The sequence below is a fragment of the Rhamphochromis longiceps genome, linkage group LG10 (genome assembly GCF_057381845.1).
Source record: "Rhamphochromis longiceps isolate RC_006_pf linkage group LG10, R_longiceps_female_GT1.1, whole genome shotgun sequence".
Classification (NCBI taxonomy): Eukaryota; Metazoa; Chordata; class Actinopteri; order Cichliformes; family Cichlidae; genus Rhamphochromis; species Rhamphochromis longiceps.
The window spans coordinates 26634305-26657566 of NC_140566.1; the positions used below are offsets into that span (position 1 = coordinate 26634305).

The 23262-nt window shown below is 40.3% G+C and overlaps 1 protein-coding gene across 7 annotated transcripts in view; it reads right to left on the bottom strand.

Moving 5' to 3' along the window:
• Positions 1-23262, bottom strand: part of larp1 (La ribonucleoprotein 1, translational regulator) — a 53159-nt gene that overhangs the window by 25049 nt on the left and 4848 nt on the right. For all 7 annotated transcript variants that reach the window (XM_085421137.1, XM_085421136.1, XM_085421135.1 and 4 more), the window contains exon 2: positions 241-305. In XM_085421137.1, the coding sequence (XP_085277263.1) occupies positions 241-305 (65 nt within the window). The remainder of the gene's footprint in view (positions 1-240; positions 306-23262) is intronic.

Consider the following 23262-nt stretch of genomic DNA (forward strand, 5'->3'; position numbering starts at 1 on the left):
AAATCTTATAAGTTTACTCGATGGGGGGAAAGTGTCTAATTTTTCCCATCAAGTAAGCTAATTTCCCTTTGGACAAATTCCCGTCAACACAATCTGGATTTTAAAAGCACTGAATTTTCCTTCGAGATTTTTAAAAACAAATTGAGCCATATTAATACGTTTAGAGCTTGTAATTATTATAAACCCTTTAACTGTCCACTGCTTAACATTCAACACAGACAAACGCATGAAAAGTATTACCTTGCCGCCACGCCTGGCTTTAGGTGGGTTGCCTGCTCTCACTACCTTGGCAGGGCCGGTGGACTCTGTGGGGACACAAAGATGACTGACATTACAACTTGGTCTGCATACATGAACAGAGTAAGATAGAAGCACAATCATTTATATGCATTTGATTAAAAATGTAGAGTCTTCTAGGAAGAAGAAAAAAACCCCGCATAAGACAAACTTGCTTCTTTCTCCCACAGGTACTCGCTTGTCTTTCAAACAGTTCGATTTACATTCTCATTACTTGTCTTATCTACCAGCAGCAGGCAGGCTCTCGGTGAATAATCTGGCTTTATGCGTCTTATTTCCCCTTTAATAAACTGCTGTGGTGTCTGTTTTCACATAAACTAAACTACAAGCCGACACCATCATTCTTCTTTTCTGACTCTGTTGCATCCAGCGACAATCACTGCAACAAACCCACACAACACAATCACTCGAATAAGCAGCCACAACAGGAGAATACAAATTCAAAAAGTGTGTTGAACAACATGTCAAGGCATGTCAGAAACTCTTCCTCTTATATTTAATATAATCACACTATGGTGATTATATTATGGTATGGTTACTATGATGGTAAAACCATCGCGTGGCTCTGCTGTCCGCTTGTTGGTTTTCCACGTAAACCTTTCACAATAAAGCTCAAGATCCTGTTGAGACCTTTAAAAATAAACTGAATCACATGAAAGAGTATGCAGAGAGTTTACGGATGAGAAGCAAAAAAGAGCCGCCAGGTGCTAAAAAAAAAAAAAAAAAACCAAAAACCTTAGACTCAAATGTTGGAGGAGAAAAAAAAAAAAAAAAAAAAAGGGGGAGGTGGCCGTTACAACTTATGTCTAGAAATGTATAGTTTCATGCATCGGTTGAAACACTCTACTCCAGGTACACGACGCCCAGCTGAAAACACTTCACACAAGTCGAGCTGCCCGAGATTCACAGAATGTTACATTTTTGTGATTTATATCGTTGTCAGGACAATAAATGTCTCATATCGGAATATGAGATTTTCGTCATATCGCACAGCCCTAGTGATGGTGATAAAATTCTTGGCAATAAAAGCGAAAGATTTTCAAGAGCTTGAGGCTATGTTAAGTTAAAGTATAAAAAACAACAAATGTTTTATATTTTTCCTTTAAAAAAAATGGAGCACTTAGCATACCGAACACACAAACCAACCAATAAAAGGATTAAAATATACATATTACTCAACTGAGGCCTGACAGCTAATGTGTTGTGTATTTTGCTGGCTCTTCCTCAGAACAATAAAATAAAACATATCATAGCAGGATCTGAGTTATTCCTTAAAATAAATACATAAAACAGCAGGTGATGTCCATACAACATGACCAGCTCAACAGCAGCACACACCACCATCTCTTACGTGAATGTAAATTAGTAGATATAGAATTTAAACAAAGGGTTAAACACGTCAGTAACAAATTATTGCTACAATCCAGCTACAATTACAACAATTATCCATAAAATAAAAAAAGAACAAAGAGAACCTCGGAAAGATAGACAAACTTGTTACCTTTAACCAGTTCTGAAGAAAACGTGCACGTTATTATCAGCCTTTAAAGACGTGAGTCTGGTATTGCTGTAGTTTCCCCCCCAATGAAAATGATAGTCACGCTCGCCACCTCATTGTCTGGCTCATGCCCTGAAATCAGAGATGTTTCCTCCTTTCTATCTCCTCCTGCACTGTCACCAGCCACAGTGACACGAGCGAGGCAACCAGCTCCCAGGCAGCAGTTCACACCAAAGAGTAAATCTTACTAAGCGCCTTGAGGACAATCACCAGGAAGAAAGAGAGCGGGGGGGGGGGGAATAAAAATCCTCTGACGGATACATCGCCAAAAGCACAAAGAGAAGCAGCATGCCAGAGTTTCAGTAGAGGCGTCTATGCTCTACATGTTAATGACAGCAAGATATTTCAGGTTTGGAGGACAGTACAGTCAAACAGGAATTTCTGGGCCCAGAAAACCTACTTATATTTCACTTTTCAATGCATATACCTTCTGAATCGCACGTCCACATAACACCCATCGCTCAAATCTTGTCTTTTCACCATTCAGGTAACCGTAAACAAAAGAAACTGTTTCCAACAAAACAAAAAGCATCTAACCTCCCATTTAGGAAGGGGAAAAAACAAACAAACAATACTTGGGAATCTGTATTAAAATGGCACAAACTTAAAGACCCAGGCAAACAATATTGCTGATTTCATCGCCATTTTTCAAATTCCCAACAACCTCCAGTAATGACAAAGCTTCTGGTGTCTAAAAAGTTTGCAGTCACAGTGCATAAATGAACGTTTAAAAGTAGAAACAACAGGAAACATGAGATTAAAACCTTAACCAGTGCAACATGTTTAGCTGCTGTAAAGCAGCTGTGTACAGGCGCCTTCAGTGGCGTCTCCTGACTCCAACTCCAAAGGGACTTACCATACTCCTCGTCTCCAACTACCTCTCAATGATCTAATAATCTCTCAAGGTTAAACACCATAGTGTTTTAAAATAAAATGAATAGTTAGCTTAGGACATGGTCAAAGTTAGCATCGGTTTTCAATACTGATGTTTGCAATTAACCAACATCCAATATCAACCACCGATTTTCTACTTTGTTTTAGCTTTGTTCATTTAGCACCGGAGAAACTGATAAGAAAATATAAAGAACAAACCTCTTGTTTTCTCATTTTGGTTCATCTCACTGCAGCTGAAAACTGATAGACGGCCAACTGGCAAATGAGATGTCTGAGAGCAGGCAGTAGGTCTGGCATCAACAGTTCTGATGATGTAGCCTCAGTTTAAAGTACTTAAAATCTAATTGGTGCTTAGACAAGCGACAAACAGATACCCAAATCAAACCCATTCTTAATCACGGTCCACTTCACAGGTCAGAGCGTTAGAAACAGAACAACACTACGAATAACAAAAGGTTGGGCTGGGTGAGAAACCCACAACTGCTGGGTAGAAACTGACCAACAACCTACAGTTGTTCCCTGGGTGGAAATTTACCAGCAGAAGAGTTTCAACTATTTAATAATTTAATAAATAAAAATATTAAAAGAAATGTGTGTCATGACAGTGTAAGAAGCCAATTCAGAGGCATACTGAGATTTAAAAAGCCCATTATGTACTTAAAGAACACTGAATGAACTCTAAATGGACACAAATTTACAGCCTTTTATTATTCAGCTCTGTTAAGAAGTGCAGTAAAAGTGTACGGGGGAAGGATGAGGGAGATAAGTGCAAACACAAGAGTCTACTGTATAATATAAGTTGGTCTTATAAGCATTCAGAAAAACAAACTAAAAGTCACGTTTACAGAGAGCATGACTGTGGAGAATTCTTCTCCCCTTAGATCCACTATAGGTAGTAAATATGATTTTTGATTTGGGCATCTGTCTGACGCTTGTCTAAGCACCAACAAATTTCCCACGTTTGGGACTAATAAAGGTTATCTTATCTTAAAGACAAAACTAAACATCAAAAGAAAGAAGATCCAGAATTTAACTAGTTCTCCTGTAGTTTGGCTTTCCGATTGTATTCTCTCATCGCAATGCTTGCTGTTGTGCACTCTCTTTTTCCCAGGCTGGGAACGCCGTCATAAGCCGATTCTGAGGCATTTTAAGTACAAGTGAGGATGAGGAAAACACTGAAAGCCACAGCAAATGCTTCGCCAGCTAATCGCATGGAATTATATTAAATTAGCCACTGAATTTAAAATTTCTATACAGAAATATGTGTACATTACCCATGATGCAAGTTGACCAGTTTGGTTAGCAATTCAATGCTAAAGACCTCAAGATGGTCACATTAAGCAGATGAAGAGGAGGCGGCGGCAGAGGTTTTCTTTTTCAACATCACTCTTCAGCCCATGTGGAGCCACAAATATCCTTACACACAGGCTTAATAATCAGAGTCAACCTTCAAATCAGTTGTTTTTAATCAAATAGAGGACTGCGAGCTGAACCTCATGTCTCTTTACTGTTCCGTAGTATCCCTGGACTTCATTTACATGATTCCTGGACTTCAAACTTAGACTGATTGTTTAACTTTGAGCCATGAATTTAGGAGATTGTGCAACAGTGGTTTAATTTGAGCTTCCTGACACTACACAGTCTTTAACTTTTGCTTCATGCTAGGCCGTTTAGGAGCCTTGTATCCCCCAAGGATTACTCAACAGAAGTTGCGTAGTAAATAAAAAATGATTTCTTGGAGAGATCAAAGATGGGACGCAACATACGACAGCAATCACGCAACATGAGCTAACAAACAGGGCGAGGGCGTGGTGTCTTTCTGATCGCTAATACATTTGTGCAATGCCTATTTAGATAAAACGGTATGAAGAACATTCAAAAACCACATTTTCTTTCAACATCAACCAGCCAGGAGAATCACAGTGTAACTGAATAACCCATTTAGAAACTAAGGCGGAAAGTGTGTATATTTTTTTTTTTATTTATCTTTTAAACATCCTTCCTTTAAAAGAACAATTTTATGAGCAACAAATTTGCAGATCTTCTCTAATAACAAAGGATTTGTTGCAGATACAGACAGCGCAATTTTTAGTCAGCCCCTCATTAGCTCCAATCAGAGGACTTCAGGTCCATCTCCCAGGCTACTACTTTGTTTTCATCAATGCAGTCTTTCATAAAGAAGCTGTGTGAAATAATTAAACAGCTAAATGTTTGCTTTGTGAAACTGGCAGCTTTTTACCCTTAAACAAAAGCTTCTTATAACCTGGTGACGTTTCAGGTGGCGAACGCAACATCCCACACTTAGCAGGCATAAAGTTGCGTCAGCAGCTGGCCGCTTACACTAATCGCGGCTGATAATGTCACATGAATGTGCCAGTCTGATAAAACTCACTAATGGCAGGTGGAAACCGAAGGATTTCTCCAAATAGGAACCTGATTCTGCGCTAACCTGGTTTGCTATTTTAAGCTGGAACCCCCCAGTGTTAGGCGGCCTCATGACCGGACTTTTCAATCATCCTGGCCTGTAGTCATTTTACCACCAAAGTTAGGAAAATTCCAACAGATACAATTTGAGACACAAGTGAAATCAAGTAAACAAAAATCCCTGAAATCTGTTTTGTTATAATAGAATTTAAACCTGCAAAATCACTAAAAGTAGAAGACTTTTACAATTAATGGAAGAAAACTTTGGTTTACTTTGACCTAGATTTGTACATCCTTGTTCCCGACCTTCATAGGAAAATAGAAATGTGCAGCCAAAAGTGGACAAAGTGTGAACTATTACCCCTGCCTCTTCAGTTAAAGAGATAAACGTCTCCACAGAAGATCCCGCACAAAGTTATGAGTCCAGCAACTGCGCAAAAAGCCTGACATCAAACTTATTTTCCTCCAAAAAAAATCCTGCAACTCTAAAATTAAAATTTGTACTCTCCTAATAGCTAGGAAGAGCAAATGGCACTCCTCAGCTGGATAGTTTGTTCATGGTATGCTCAGCACCAAAAATAGCTTTAACTGGCCTTATAAGTAAAGATCCAAAGACACATGGATCATTTGCCCGTGTCACATTGTTCTGTGACCAAGTCTCAACTACCAAACAGGACTGAACATATCCTCCTGAACACAGGTATGCATCTGCAAACACCTAAGATTTCCACCCACCCACCTACTTAAACTCCAGCCACATTTGGGTCAGGTTAATGCATAACTGAAACTCCTGCTCTCCTGTCAGCAGACCCATGTTGAAACACTGGCCAGCGTAACAACTTTGCACTTATTTAGTCAAGGAATCCGTGTTAATTCCTCAAGCATTTAGCCCTCTCTTATCTGCTTAGTGTATGAACAATAGTAGTTACAAAAATTTCTCACTGCTCCTTGTTGTGCATGATTGTTCATTTTGTGCCTAATCACAGGAAGTGGGACAACGGAGGAAACACTTTCCTCGAGTCTTTCTACCTCGTCACCATGACAGAGCACTCTGACGTGGCCTCCAACAATCAGAACTCTAGAGGAGCTGTTTTAGTTGGGCAAAACCACCAACTTTTAAAGTGCATTTAAAATCAAAAGTCAGAATACTTTATTAATCCCTAAGGAAATTATGTTCTCTGTAAAAAATTACAGTCCTCTGTGAAAGGGGTGATGCCTTGCCCATTTTTGCTATACTCTATACTGCTTCTGTGATTCATCTGCTTTTCTCGGAAATCAGCTGTTCGGTGGTATTAGGATTATTAAAGATAGATTTGCATGACCATTACATCAGTGAGCGAGTAAATGCAGAACAGAAGCAAAAAGTGAGATTTTCTTTGACTGTATGGACACAGTATCTATTATAGGTTCTAATCTTTAAAAAAATAAAAAATAAATTGACAAGTGACATCAGGAGCCAGGTTTACCATTAACAGCATCTATCAAGTTACTTATGTTTTGATTACCCCTCCCTTACCTGTGTAAGTGGTAGTGCCCAGGTAAATGAGGCTGGTAATGCAAAAGCAATGGGATTAGAGAGAAAACGTGGCATCTTCCTGTAAGTGTGCATTGTGTTTAGTTTTATTTTAGAGTCACATGGTTTAGTTGATGTTTCCAATTTTCTCCCCCTTTTGTTAATAACTACCAGATACAACTGTTTGTGCACGTGCTCCTGCACAGTTGATCTGATATCCTTGTGTTGCTGTTGTTCCCAGATCATCATACTAAATGTTGTTCCAGGATCAACATTGCAAGTGACCAATCAGAATGTTGTGACGTCATACTTTTGCGACTTCGGGAAAAACCGGCGTAAAACAAAAAACTGTACTTAAGCTGCGTGAAACCGCCTCTGTCCGCCGATCAATGGACCCTGACCCTAACCCTTTAATAAACAGTAAGCAGAATTTATATTGTCCTTGCAACATTGGAATTTCATAAATGCACGAATGGCTTAGCGCGCAAAGGAATAACGTCACAACAATGTGATTGGTCACTTGCAATGTTGAACCTGGAACAACATTTTCATGATGGTCTGGGAACTAGGGCTGGGCCATATTATACCGTTCACGGTAATACCGGTATAATGTTAGGCAACGATAGGAAAATGAAATATCGCGATAGAATGGGAGTAAAACGCGCATGCGCAGTGCCTTTGTTTTCATACGCACATGGCCGATTGTTGAGTGAAACAGATGAACCAGAATTGGTTTGTAAAAATGGTGCAACTTCAGTGATGTGGAACTGGTTTGGTGTTTGTCCGTCAGATACACGACAAAGCACATTTTTTTGCAGAACATGCAAGCGGCCGTCGTTATTGTCGTATTTGTCGGACTAAGATGCTCTTAAATCTGGGAGTAATCTGGGTCCTAAACTCCGTATACTTCAGGTCAAACGAACACTGCAGCATCACTGAGCGTTAAAAACTGTCTAAATTCTTTCATCTTTAATAAAACGATCAGCATTACTGCCTTACCAGGGGTAACTATGAAGTTTAACTTCCAGGCATCCATGAAAACAAAATGTATTACATTTAACGGAGTTAGAAGTTAGCAGGAAGCTAGCGGAAGTTAGCTCGCTAGTTTCGCTAGTTACCTAAGCATGATATAGCACGTTCTGACTGAGAGATTTCTGAAAAAATTCAAACGTACAGCTCTGCTATCACTTCCAACATAAATGAAGACAGGAAACTAAACAGCAGTGACGTTTGTAGGGTTACTGAAGTTGGGCTAGCTGGTATATAATGATGTGCTACGTGATCGCTAGCGACACAGCTATGTTAGCATAACATAAACAGTGAAGCTGGAGGACGAACACTAACACTTTTCCACTTATAAAAGTTAACGTGAAGGTTCCTCATGGTTAGAGACAAATGCAATCGCATGGCAGGATGCTGTAAACGGACCAAACTTCAGTCAGGAGAACAACTGAGATAATCCATCCACAATACGAGGTTAGTCATTAATATACTGCAACAACATGGGAATAGAGCAGCTGCTAGAGAATTCAACATTAATGAATCAATGGTACAGAAGTGGAGGAAGCAAGAAGAATGAGTTTAATAAAGTTTGATTTATCTGACTGCTTTGTTTCGCTTAATGTGCCTTATAATCCCGTGCACCTTATGGTCCAAAAATACGTACTGCACACTGCAGTTTAATGTTGCAAAGCACCTCTTTTTAACTTCAGTGGATATTATATATGGTTATGCTCAGGATATGTCAGCCCATTTCTACTGGAAATGCCTTTTGGTTAAACTTTCAGCAAGGAATTAGCATTTGCACTGTTACATTTTTATAAAGCTTTAATGTACATAAAAACCAGCTTCTTGTTTGAGTGAAAATAAATGGAAGGTTGTCTTTTTGCGCTAGTAATGTTGTGGAGTTGTATTTTGTCTCGCATCAATTATATCGTCAGTTATATCGTTATTGCAAATTTTCAAATATATATCGTGATAAATATTTTTGGCCATATCGCCCTGCTCTACTGGGAACAACACCAACACGAGGATATCAGATCATCCCTCCTGCACATCGTCTCCCTCTTAAAATATGGACTGCACAACTAACATCCCGGAGACGTCACCAGGTGGAAAGATTTGCCACTAGAAGGACTTGCTGATGTTTTCTCACAAACTGATCTCTTTTACTTCTGTAACTAATTGTTCATACACTTACAGCAATTTATTTAGTTTTATTTTTTTTAAATATCACTTCGACCACTTCTGGGAACCCAACAGCAGCAATGAACCAGACTAGTTCCTGAAACTGTAATTACATTTCATAGTCCACCAAACTCTGCAAAAAGTGGACAATCAAGTGTTGTTCAGTACTAAAAAGCAAGCTGTTGAACTAAACTGCCACCTCATGATCATCTGAGCCGCATGCTAGGAATCCTCCTCGACAGACATGTAGGCATTACTTACAGGGCTGCTCAGTGTTCAGTGCACGTCACATGATGATTGCAGATGATCGTTTAAGGTCAGAGGAGAGCCTCCCTGGGCCAAGATGTTAGGCAAACTATAAGCTGATGCTCCTCAGGCAGTCACATCGTCAGTGGGTTCACATAAGATGCTCTTTGTGTATCTAACTACCTTCCAGGGCATTTAAGTAATGCAAGCAGTGACTGATTATTGCAGCAAGACTCCGTGGTATAGCCATTAACTTAACCTCTCTACTAATTTAATGCTTCAGCCCAAGAGTACAAACAAATGCAACATTTCCCTCATTAACAATTATTTCATGATACCTTTATAGTTGTAATGTCACTTGAGAAGCTAAAATTGTATTGTTAACTGTATTAAGGGGACTCAATTTAAACCACAGAAATCCATCACAAATTTCATTGCTTCTGCCCAAAAGCAGAAAAAAAATAAATGTGATATGTGGCCTTGTGTTCAGGTCTTTGAAATATTAAGGACGCAACTGTAAAAATATTTTACCACAGGAATTATTGTTGATGTTGGACAGTGTTTGTGGTTTTGTTGACTATTGTTCTGACACAATAGCAGCTGGACAGCGTCTTATCGCACAAAAGTCACCTTGAAGACGGCACCTGAACGGGCGTGGCTGCACAGCTGGTCACTTCTAATTTCACTAGTGTGACTCTAGCATCAGTTTGAGCATTTGGCTGAAACTGATGACAACCCTTCAGTTGTCTCCGTCCTGTTTGCGTCATAATGCTTCAGAATTATTACACAACTACTGTAACACCTATTTAAAATGCTCTCATAAGCCAAATTGTAGATTTTAATCTCTTTAATGTGGCCCATTTCACAATACTTTACTACACCACATCAAAAAGTTTCCATCTGTGATCCCAAACCTTCACTCCTGAGCTTTGCTTCATGACTTTTAAGTGTTTTTGACTTTTGGCACCTTAAAAACCCTCTCTGCAGGTATGAGTACAGGCTGGTTGTATTTTAAGTTTTATGGGGGCAACTGTAATAAAGCTCTGACAACTGTGCTACTGAATACTCTCAAACTGAAAGATGGGTGTAGGTATGACTATGTGTTACAAAGAGAAATGGCTAAATAACAGAAACCCTACAGAGAAAAAAAAATGAGTGAAGATGTAAATGGGGGAGGAGGAGAGGGAAGTGTACGACAATCACGTCATCAGACCACGTGGTGCCAACCTGAAAAAAAGCTCAGAATTAAAAAGAAAATAATTTATTTTTCCTGCGCATAAAGAAGAAACAAGTACAAAACGCTGGCCGACTAAAACACCCAGTGAGAAGAATTAATCAGCGAGCTCATTTTTCATTAAAAGTAAATCAAAATGATACAAACAACTTCACCATTTGCTGTTTGCCGATCCTCAACAGCAGCTGTATATGAACTGAGGCAAAGCCACTTAAATACAATCTAAATGCACAACAATTAAACAAACAATGCTGCACTCGCACACAAACAAGTGTTAAACTACTGAAAGCCAGTCATGAACTAAAACTAACTGAATATTACTATAAGAAGGAGTGTCCATATTTTGTTTACAGTGTACACAAGACTAAATTATATGTAGCTTAAGTTGCGCATCAGCTGATCAAAGAAAGCACAGCCTGTGGCACACCTTTATTCCCCTTTTAAGCTTCACAGTTTGAGTGTTAGACCCTGATGAAAACTCAAGTTTTTCTTTGCTGTACTTCTACTCATTTTATTAAATATTTTTTAATTTATGTCCTAAAAGTTTCTGCTTTTAGGACATGTTTTTACCCCACTGAGGAGCACCTATCTGGGGTATATGTTTTAGAAACCGCACAGCACTTCCATTTACAAATAAAAACAAACAAACAAAAAGACTGCTCCATGCTGATGGCTACTTAAGTTAGCGAGACCTATTCTCATGCATGTTACAGATGAGTCACCGACTGTTACATTTTTAAATGCTTAAAAAATAAATAAAATAAGATAGACAATGAGTTGAAAGGTGAGTCTTCAGAGTCGGGTAACACCGGGGTACTTTCAGCCTCCGGGAACCTTTTTAAGACTTCTAGGAAGCGTTACAGATAAGTGTTCCTGTGTCTGCGTGCCAGATACTAGGAAATAGGGCTGTTCGATATAACAATATATATCGGATGACGATATAAAAACGTCTATCGTTTCATTTTACGCTATCGTTTGTTTCGTGGTGTCACAAAATAAACTGTTTACAGCAATATTTTTTCATCGTTTTGATGGTCACTGTATTAATTTCTTAAAGTTCTCTCTTTCTCCTATATTTTATATAACCACACTACGGACGGACAAGCGCCTGTTTTTAATGCGTTGTGGTTAGCTACAACAACGGTAACAGCATCGCGTGTCCGCTTGTTTATGTTCCACATAAACCTTTCACAATAAAGCTCAAGATCCTGTTGAGAGTTTTCAAAATAAACTGAATCACGTGAAAGCAGATTATTTACAGATGAGAAGTAAAAAAAGCACCACCAGGGGCCTGTTCTTCGTACCTCGCCAAGTAAGTTAGCTGGATTAGATTGATGACGATTTTGCGTGATCCTGGATCGTTCGGTTCCCCGAAGCTCATCCGGGACTTGCTGTCATAGCAACAGAGCCGTAAGCGTAAACCTGCTCGGGAGCAGGTTTACTTTATGTAAACAGGATTAGATCGCGGCCACGCAGGTATGTCCGCTTCATTTATACGAAAGCAACAGCGATATTCCACCACTGTTTCACCATAAATAAATAACATCAATGTAACTAAAGATAATGCAGCACTTGATCCTTTTATTGATGTCACACAGATACATACAGGTCATTTCCTAAAAAAGGGAAATGTACTATTAACATTCTATTACATGTATGTGATTATTACAGATGTAATTCATATTTCAGAGTAGTAATTGTAAATTACTTCGTGTAATCAAGATGAGAGACCACGGCTATAAAAGCGAAGGTGGATTTGGGAAGCCTGTCGCAGCCATGTCCTGTCCGTATACGCGACCAACCCATTGCGGAAGGTGCAAGATTGATAAGGAGAGTCCTCAGAATTCAGCGTATATTGCGGGATAGACAGGATCCTTTAGCTCAGCGCGACAGTGTGCTCATTGAGAGATATCGATATTCCCGTGAGGGTATTATTTACTTAACCAACTTGTTGACGAGGGGGTGCAGGACCACCACCTGTCTTTTTTTCCTCTGCCCTTTTCTTGGTTGCTGTTATGAACAAACTAACAGAGTATTACAGGCCAGTATTACCTTGCCAAGAGACGAAAAGCAATCTAAGAGATAAATATTACCATTCTGTAGAATACTCCTGTATTCCACTTTTACTTGTTCCCATGTTCTTGTGGGTCCTGTTGTGGCTCTAATGTGAAAGGGGATATAATATAACATATTATAATATAATATAATGCCATATGATATTGGACAATATAGTGTCATATGATAGATCTACCCTACCGCCTACTGGTGTTGGCCAGAGGGGCCGATGGCGCGATATGGCAGCCTGGCTACAACCGTAGCTGCCTCCACCAGTGTGTGAATGTGGGAGTGAATGAATAGTGGTATCGTACAGCGCTTTGGGTGCCTTGGAAAGCGCTATATAAACCCAATCCATTATTATTATTATTATTATTAAATTACCTACGAGTTTGATTTGTCAGCAACTTTCTGCCAGCCCCTCTCTCCTTGCTTTTGCAGCCTTTGCAGTGTTCTCTTGCGTTTTCATTAAACTCTGAAACTCCTGAAATCCCTCACTCATGAGTTCTTGCTCTGCTGCCGGAAAATACCGAGCGCGCTCCTTCGACATTTTCGCCGACCAATCAGCGGGTTGCCGATCAATGTTTCTACTATCGATGCGTAGCCCCTTTTACGACACCCAGTGATGTCACATTACTGCGTCCAGCTGTACTAATCGTCAACAGCAGGTGTGTTCGGGGAACCGGATTAGCGAGCTCACGGTTAGCGCGATGGTTTGGTCTTGGATGTGTCATTTGATCTTGGATGTAGTAAGCGACGTACGAAGAACAGGCCCCAGGGCCCTGTTTCAGAAAGCCGGTTTAGTGCAAACTCTGAGTAAGTATACCCTGAGTTAACGAAAACTCTGGGTTTTCGGTTTCACAAAGCGAGTTCAGCTGAAGCCTGAGTGAGTCACTATGACGACACACTCCGTGAAGCTAACCTGCCCCCTAGCAGGTTTACTACAACTAACCCTGACTGTCCCCGCCTCTTTGTCGGAAACCTGACAGTAGGAAGTGTCAGACATGGCGTGTCCCTTCCTTGAAGAGCCAGTAGATCTTGAAGCCCAAATACTCCGCAGAGCTCTCCGCCGGGAGAGAGTGATCAGAGCGCGTTTGGACATTTTATCATTTCCTGATGATTTTCTGTGCGAACGTTACCTTTTCTCAGCACAATCAATAAGTTATTTGGATAACATCCTCAGGCCATATATTGCGCATGTGACACATCGCGGACATTCTCTCAGTTCTGTACATATTATTTGTATTGCACTTCGGTTTTTTGCAAACGGGAGCTTTCTGTATAATATTGGTGACGCTGAGCACGTTCCCAAGGCTACCGTCTGTCGGGCAGTCAGGAATGTTACAGTTGCACTGAAACGTCTCCTGTACTCGTCTGTGGTGTTCCCCGGTCATAGACCCACAAGATTTATCAAAGAGGGATGCCACAAAATTGCAGGTAGCAGGATGAACAAAACTTAATACATGATGTGGTGATACTTGAACTACTACTTAAATTTTACATTTATTTTCACGGTTCCCAGGCGTGATTGGCTGTATAGATGGCACTCACATTCCAATCATTGCTCCTTCAGTAAATGAAGGAGACTATGTGAACAGGAAGTCTTTCCACAGCATTAATGTACAGGTACATAGTTCCCTGTAGCATTTCAAACTAACAAATTATTTCATTATAGTAATGGATGCTAATTTGTGTTCTCTGCACTGTGAAGATCATATGTGATGCTGCCAACATTATCACAAATGTGGAAGCCAAGTGGCCAGGCTCTGTGAGTGGTGGTGGTGGAGGACCCCCACCTGTTTTTCGGGCCTCCGCTTTTTTTCTAGTGGCCATAATGGGTCACATTTGAGCATACAGAGTAAGCAAATATGTACTTATAATGTGCTCAGATAATTTCAATAAGTGCTTACAGAGGGGAAATTAATGTAGCCTCTAACTGCAATTGATTTACATCGGACAAACAGACCAAGCACTATGGCTCATAATACAATTACACCTTACCTGTTTGGACTATATTTTTATATTTCATTTTTACTTGCTGCCAGGAACGTTGGGGGCCTGTTGGGTTGCACCTGCGCTCAAATCACATCACAAAATAAAAAGGTATAAAATACAAAATAAAATATAATAAAATAACGTGTTAAATGGGTGGAAATCCCTAGATCAATGTTTAAATTAACACTCACGCATTGACTCTGTCGGCTATGTTTTGCCATGCATGCTCTCTTTCTTTTGCAGCTGAGGCTGTGTTACTTTTTTTCTGCAAAATTTGCATGTTATCAGCATATGCTGCCATCAGAATTTCGGCCTCAAGCGCTGTAAAATACATTGACCGCGCCTTCTTTCCCTCCTTCTCCATGGTAATTCGCTTAATCTGTGCTCCACTAATCAGGGCTTTATGTATCCTCGTGCGCGCGCTTAACTTGGGGTTAAAGCAACTCCGCGTTGATTGAACTAATTGTTATCAGCCTTTCTGAAACCGAATATTCCGAGTTGGACAGTTCGGGGTTACTCAACCCTGAGTATCGTTTTTCACTCTGAGTTTTCTAAACCGGCTTCCTGAAATAGGGCCCGGGTGCTAAAAAATAAACCTTAGACTCAAACGTTAGAACGGGCTTTTCCCCGCAGCACGCCGTGTAATAAATACAAAGAAAACAGCGGCCGTTACAACTTATGTCTAAAAATGCATCGTTTCATGCATCGGTTAAAACACTCTACTCCGGGTAAAGGACGCGCAGCTGGAAACACTTCCCGCAAGACGAGCTGCCCGAGATTCACAGAATTTACAGAAAATGTTACATTTTTGTGATTTATATCGTTATCGGACGATAGAATTCTTATATCGGGATATGAGATTTTGGTCATATCGCACAGCCCTACTGGGAAAGCGTTTACAGACGTTTCTTTTAGCTCCTGCACTGGATTAGACATTTTCTCAGCATTGGTAATAGGCCAACACAAGAATAAAGCACTGGGGGCAACCACTTAAACAAAAGCCTTAACATTACACACGTAAAGAGCCTAAACACAAAAATGGAGGGAAGAAAGATTTTGACAGAGCAAAATGTGATAAATATGCTCTTAGCATCCACCAATGAAGAGGCTGAAACACCACGAGAAAATAAAATTGTCACAGCTGACTGGATTTACACCATTACATAATTTTTTATTAGTGCTTTGACAGCAGCATATAGTTGTAGTTGTATTTTCCCTGCAGGTAGTCCCCGAAACCGTTTGCTCCAGCAGAAGCTCACAACTAAGTACTCATAACAACTGCACAGACTGATGACATCCATTAATAATATAGAAATAGCCCCTAAAGGTTTGAGATGCTTGCACTCTCATGCAAACTGTAATTTGCTCACATGCTAAATGTAAATTTCTTCAAATCTGTTTAAACAGAGGGACGTTTAACTCTTCAGGACTATTAAAAGATTGCTGTTGTAACCAACAGATTATTTTTAGACAGAATGTAAAATGATTATTTACATACCAATGTGAATGTTTGAGAAGCTCCAGCTGCTAGAGGAAAAAAAAAACCCATTCACTGCTTAACTGCTTCACCAAGATCAGCGTGCTCTTGTCTAAAGACATTAGTATGTAGTGACTCTTCTCTCAAGCACTACATCAACTACTTCTTTCAATTCTCTCATTTCACCCACTCCTATGTTTATTCCCCACAGTGCTCACTAAAGGTTGTTGCAGCCTGCTGTGCATGCTGGATTGCCAGAGGCTACCATTAACATTAGCCACTACCAACCAACAGTTCAAATCAGCCATTGTCTCTTAAAGTTACTCCAGTGGGAGCTTCACATCTGTTCATTTTGTAATTCTAATGCTTTACTGTAATATACACTTAAACTTATTTTGCAGTCAAGTGCTCTAACTTGACAAAACAGATTTCTGCACATTTCTGAAAAGCTCTTCCTCCACATCTCGTCCTCCTTCCCGATCAACAGTCCCAAGAGTGCCTCCCCCCTCCCCATCCTCGCAAACCAAACAACCACTCTACACAACGCACATGCCTCATGGGAATTTGTGTTTGGCCTCCACCTGAATCCTACAGCACGGAGCAGCTTCAGTACCTGCCCCAAGATCCCACGGGGGCTCTCTTGGTGAATCCTATAAATAAACTTTATGCCACGTCGGCTCTGCAGTCTTATACAAACACAGTCGCAGCGTTGGGAAACGGGCCCATTCCTCAGCCAAACGCTGGGGGTTTTTTGTGGTCTGAATCACACAGGTTTTTCCTCCACTCCCACATGTGTTGTATCATGATTTCGAGGTTGTACATTCAAAAGATTTGTTATTTTGACTCCATATTTGGCTTCTGGAATTTCCCCCATAACTGTCACATTCTTGATATATGGAAAAAAAAAAAGTGTTGAACATAGAATCCCCATTATGATTTCTTTAATTAAAATAAATCCTGGTAGATCTTGTTTAAATGTTTGAGACACACCACATTTCCCCCAAAAGGCACCGAGGAAAGCAAACAACCATCACTGGTTGGATAAAGCAATAATCACCTAATAAAAAAAATATAAAAAATATAAAAAAAAATCACCACACACTGGTCACAGCCAACATCTCAAGTTATGAGTGTGACACTTTCTCTTGAGTTTCCTCTACTCACTCTTGCAGTCTGAATTGTTAACAGAGCGGAGTAACCACTGAGGGTGGGAAGCCTTTCTGCATGCAAGAACCAAATATGGAGGAAACGCGTACAATCGCAGCGCATGCACAGTCGAAGACTCCCTCTGAAGTCACGTGATCTGTAGGGTGATGACATCACAAGCTCACATGGAGTAAAAAGACTAGGAGATGTCTCGCTCAGTATTCTGTGCTGCATTCGCAGCCAGCACAGAGACACACATCAAATGAAGCGACCCGGGCTCTAACTTCACCTCAGATGTGGAAAGAGTTCAAGTTAAGAATAAGATGAAAACTGTCCAATCGCCAGAGTCACGTACAGGCAGGACAGTGGTGACAGATGGTGGTGGGGGTGATAAACAGTAGGCAGAGTGAAGAACACATGACTTAAAGCTTCAACAATTTTTAAATGAACTAAAACCAAAGCTGCGAAACTGTAACAGTATCCCGAAGGGTGATGATCAGCTATGATGAAGGGCTGAACAATTATACCAACTTCAACTGCTTAAAAAGCTGTGGCCACTTTATGGGTGCCTGACAACGATTTCTACATCTCAATACACTGTGTACAGTACTTGAGACACCCCACATTTTACTTTTTTCCCCCCTTTCAAGGAGTGAGACTTTCTTATTGTTTTAAATGTGCGCTTCAGCAATATTTCTCCATGCTATCTAAAAAGGTATTCAGATACTTTTCCTTTAGATATCAGCCTTTTCAGTCCAGTTCCTCTGCCTAACGTCTTGCACAAAACTGCCCTATTGATATGTTCCAGATTAAGTTGGAATTTCTGAGTTTCCAGTCAAATTTCATCTGGAATGCCCCCCCAACTTCTGGATTTTGCCACTCAGAATTTAGGAGCAGCCCCACCAACCCGGGGTTAACAATCCAAGCTGGCAGCAGCAAAATGAATCTTAAATAAACAAACAAACTGCCACCGTTGTGCATTTGTGAGTCGCTAAAAAAAAGCAATACGCACAGCAAGATCCATGAATATGCTGCAAAACAAAATTATGTTGCTTCTTAGCAAGGAAGAACCATTGCTTTATCGACTTTCCTACAGGAACGTACCGAGTTCCGACATGCAAGACTTCCAATGTAACTGGAACTGCATATGAATAATTGCAACATAAAAAAGGCACCTAAGTCAGTCGATGAACCAACGTTACAAGGAAATTTAAAGTATCTTCAGACACTGAATCTACCAAATAAATAAAAATACGAAACAGTCTGACAGGGACAAAATTAATAAAAATACAGGGCTACAGTCATTTTCCATTTTCCTAGCAAAATATAAAGAAATGGTTAATCGTCCAAGGCTTCACAGAACTATAAATGCCAAAAGTGATTCAACGTTTGCATGAACATTACCACAATTATTTCCCCCCATAATGTACACACTTCATAACAAAGGAATAAGATGAAATATAACTGGCACCCACCCACCCTTCAAGCCAATAAAAAAAAAATACAGAGGAGCCAAGTCATATTTCAACGTGCCACCAACTGGACACGTCCTCGATATAAACTGTCCACACCCGAACCTTCTTGGAGGGATGTGCCTTTATCACAGAGTCCAGACACAAGCCGGTGATAGATAAAAGTAACTCGAGCTGGACAACCTAAGAGAGGGACTATAGTTTGTATGTGACACGCGTGTAGTGTGTGGGGAGAAGTGCAGTACAGTGAGTACAATAGACACTAGGCTGCTACCTAGCTTAGCAATGCTACACTTTGTGAACAAGCCATGATGTTCTCAGTTTTGCTATCTGACACTTTAAAAAAAAAAAAAATTAAGAAAAAAAACAACACAGGATTGGTTATGTTGAAGACTTCCATTTTCAACTTTTGGTTGTAATTCCTTCTTCCTACAGAACAATGTAAAACTGTGCATTACATCCTACTCGTAGCCCAAGAGCACACATGTTAAAATGGCTCATTATGCAGTGGCATTAAAGAGGGGAAAAGCAGAAACTCCTAAAATTAGAGACACTGTTATGCATTTCAAATATAAACATTTTTGCCAGTCAACTCATTATTTGACTATGACAGTAGGGCTGCCACAAACGATTATTTTGATAGTCGACTAGTCACCGATTATTTTTGCGATTAGTCGACTAATCAGATCATCATCCATTGGACGCAAAACTACAGCTTATTGCACCAGCAGCATCTGCTCTTATATAACTATCATTAGCTTACAGCTTTAAGTGTTTAAGGTCTGTGCTAACTAAAAATAAAGACAAGATGATAGTTTATTAAATTTTAATGAAATTTGCGGATTGTTTCGGTGAAGTTTAATAAACTCCTTGCTATCTAAAATATAACAGGACACTGGAGTAAATTCTGGAGCATCTCACACTTCTGATAATCAGTTGTCTGCTTGACGTTTATTCAGCTGTGTAAAAACTATAACTTTAATCTCAGACAAACTGATTTACTCAGGAACAAATAAAATACTAAAAAAAAAAGCCAAACAATAACATTTTAAGTTATCTAAGTGACTCATATATATTTAACCTGAGTAGCGAAAGACGGCGGTGGGTTTGAAAACGATTTGCGGGGAGTCCGGTGTTCTCACGGCGCTAGTGAGCCTAGCCCCCGGCTCGCTAACGAGCTAGTGGGTAACAGATGTCTCCGAAAACGTCGGAGCGCTTTTGAAAATATGTGGTGTCCTGATAAACTGAGCAGATATTTGAGGTTTACACAGCTACATTCTCGCCTGAAAATATGTTAAACGTTTATTTTGTGACCCAGAAAGAATAATAAGAGTAACATTAAAACTAACCAGCTGCCGCCATTGTTGGAAACTGCGCTGGGCCGCGCTATGAATTCTGGGACACAGCTGCTTCTTCTTCTTCTTCGGGGTTTAACGGTAGCTGACATCCTTGTACATGCAATGCTGCCATCTTCTGTTTCAGTCCGTTATTACACTCTTAAATCCTGCCACTTATTCCTGCGTCTTTTGTGATCTTACAAAGCTTCAAACGACGCGTCGACGATTTTGATAGTCGACGTAATCGTGACTAGTCGACAAATCGTGGCAGCCCTATATGACAGTAATGAAATCTTCAGAGAAAAAAAAAAAAAAAAAAAAAAAAAAAAAAAGGAAAACTCTGCAGCACCAGAGCATTGAGATGCTTCTGTAGGTTCAACAGAAGCTCACAGAAGCTATCAAATTTCCCCCTAACCTCCAACACAGTCTCATTTACACAAGCCAACCAGTCAGCTGAGCTGCCATTAGCACATTAAGGACCCATTCAGCAGCTGAAGCATGGTGGCAGCCTGGTCTGCAGCTGTAGTTCCATTTTACCCATTCAACTGTTAACACTCATTCAGGGATGGCAACCTTCACTGTGTCCCGACACCTCGTAAAACCCGCCAACAAACAGATCCGTGGTGTGTGACGACACAAGAAGGGGAGTCGGAGGGGGGCTCTTCACTAGTGACATTAAAGATGACAACGAGAGCTACGGGCTGGGACAAATGCAGGAGAAAACAGAGTTGTCCATGCTAATTTTAAAACAGCAACCCCCTACAAAGCGCTGAGCAGCTCTGAATAGCCACAAACTACCAGAGTACTTCAGATTTACAACTGAGAGGTGAGATGAAAACCATACCATGCTACAGAAACAAAAGCAGCACATAATCTTATACAAATAGTGTGCTAAAAATAAACAATCTAAAGTGGTGACAATAGAAAGTAAATAAACTAAAGGCATGTGATGCAAATTATAAAGAGAAGACAGTTGAACTGCCTTCCTCTACTCAAAGGTTTCTGTACGTGCTATAGGAATGCTAATGCACTGAGCTCAATCTATATTTGCATGTATTCTGTAGATCTGCCGATTGTTTCAGACTCCCCAGCCAAGCTAAGGTCACACCTCATCTGACAATTACCACAACAGCAAAAAGAAAATAACACTTTAAATCATTTAGGCGCTTTGAGCTGAAAAATGTATAAATCACCTCAAAAATTGTGGCTGTGTACACCAATGTCTGCACTAAACCACAACTCTCCAGGTTATACTTTTAAATGTGCCAATTCTCAAAAACACAAGAACATTTGAGTAATTAAGGACAATTCAAGACTATGATTAGCTGGTGTGTTCATGTTAGCATGACTTCATCACACAACACAGCAGATGCATTGCACCTCCAGTCCTACTACAACTACGTTTAACTGGAAATGGGTAAATGGAACGCAACATTACACCCACACAAAACTCCCGAGTGAAGAAAAACACCAACTCCTGATCTCTAAATGAGAGAAAGAGTCATATCAATGTTAGGGAGATCCACAACGAGTCAGCCCTGTTACTGTTTCGACACCATTAGCCAACACTGAATTCCCAACAGATGACAGTGTCTCTCTTCCATCTGTGAAGTTGTAAATTTGAAGCTCAATTATAGAGGAGTATACCAACATAACCATGCTACCCATCCAAATTGTAGCTCAGGGAGTGGACGCAATGTTAGGTACAACACAAAGTGCAACACATTAAAGCAACATTTAATACACTTTGATTATTAGACAGCATTAACCTTAAATACACACGAAATATTTGCATTACCAAAGTTTAGCCATTAGTCCGCCCTCAGTTTATTGTTTTCTGACTTTTAGACTAGACTAACTACCAGGAACATCCATACTGAACGTTTTGAATCTGTTATTGCCAATCACATTAAAATTATGTAGTGACCCAAAGAATAAAACTGGATACAAGTGCTGGAAATTAATTTCCTCTAAAGGGTGTCTGGCTGTTCGGGAAGGGCTCAGTATAGAACAACTCCTGCATATTGAAAGTTGTGAGTTGCGGTGGTTCAGGTACCTGGCTAAGATGCCTCCTAGATCAGCGGTCCCCAACCCCCGGGCCTCGGACCGGTACCGGTCCGTGAGTCGTTTGGTACCGGGCCGCGAGAGTTGAGGCTCAGGTGTAGAATGTGTAGTTTTCAGGGTTTATCGGTTTTCAGCGTTATTTTGTTATCGTTTTTATCGTTAACTCTGTTTTCCTGGGTCTTTTCACGTGTGTTATGAATAAATCTTTTTTCGGTACCGGTACTAGTTTTATTTTGTTGTATTTATCCGCGACACCTTAAAGGCCGGTCCGTGAAAATAATGTCAGGCATAAACCGGTCCGTGGCGCAAAAAAGGTTGGGGACCTCTGTCCTAGATGAAGCATTTCATATATGTCCTGCTAGGCGGCGGCCCAGGGCAGACCTAGTATACACTGGAGAGATTACAGAGGAGCTGAAGAACAAAAGCTAAAAGAGAAGGTGGCTAAGTCAGGTCTGGGCTTCTCTGCTTAGAGTGCTGCTATTATGACCGTTGAAAACAATGGATGGATGGTTGAAACACTAAAGTCATGGTAAATAACTGGAGTGAAATCTCTCCAGAAAACAGCCCTGGTACTGCAAACTAAACTTGTTTAATTTTATTAGTACCAGAAGCAACACCCACAGAGCCAGAACAGAGCAGTGAGGTGTTGTAGGAGGACAGGAAAGAGAGTGGTTTAGCCAAAGTGGCTGCACTTTGCTCCTAATTACAAGTCTTTTATGCACTGGACATTGGTCAGCTCTCTATATCACCTTGTTTTTAGCTAATTGATTTTTGTTATCACCAAAACTACTTTGAAAATTAGCTGGAAAACACTTTTAATTGCCCTACTTTGCCTGAGAAAGACACAAAACAACATACTACAGATGTTAAAGAAATCTAAAGGTCATCAGCTTCAGCTTCTAGGTCAGACCTCTCTCAGTAATAGTGAAGGTAGACTGGATTTTTTTAAATGTACTTTGCTGAAGTGGAAAAAAGTAAACAGGACAGGAAGTAGAAACAAAAACAGCTCATGGGGTTGGCAGGGTTGACAACTGCAAGCCACAAAGTTATCGCACCCCTCACCTGGTTTTGTTAAATTTCCTACAGGCAGCAGTGGTGGGGTACACATGCAAACGTGTTCATGTTACAAATGGAGCTTTCATCGTTTCACAGTTTAAAATATTGCATCGACCAACTACTTTGTGACAAAAATCAAATATAATCAGCTGTCTGTGAAGATTCTCCACCCACAAATGAACTACAACTCCACCCCGTCTTGTACTGCAGTCTTTGTTAAGCCACAGAGTTTCTTGTAATGGCTCAACCCGTCACCCGTCACTAGAAAAGAGCCCATCAGCATGAAGTCCATGGCAGTGGAGTCAGC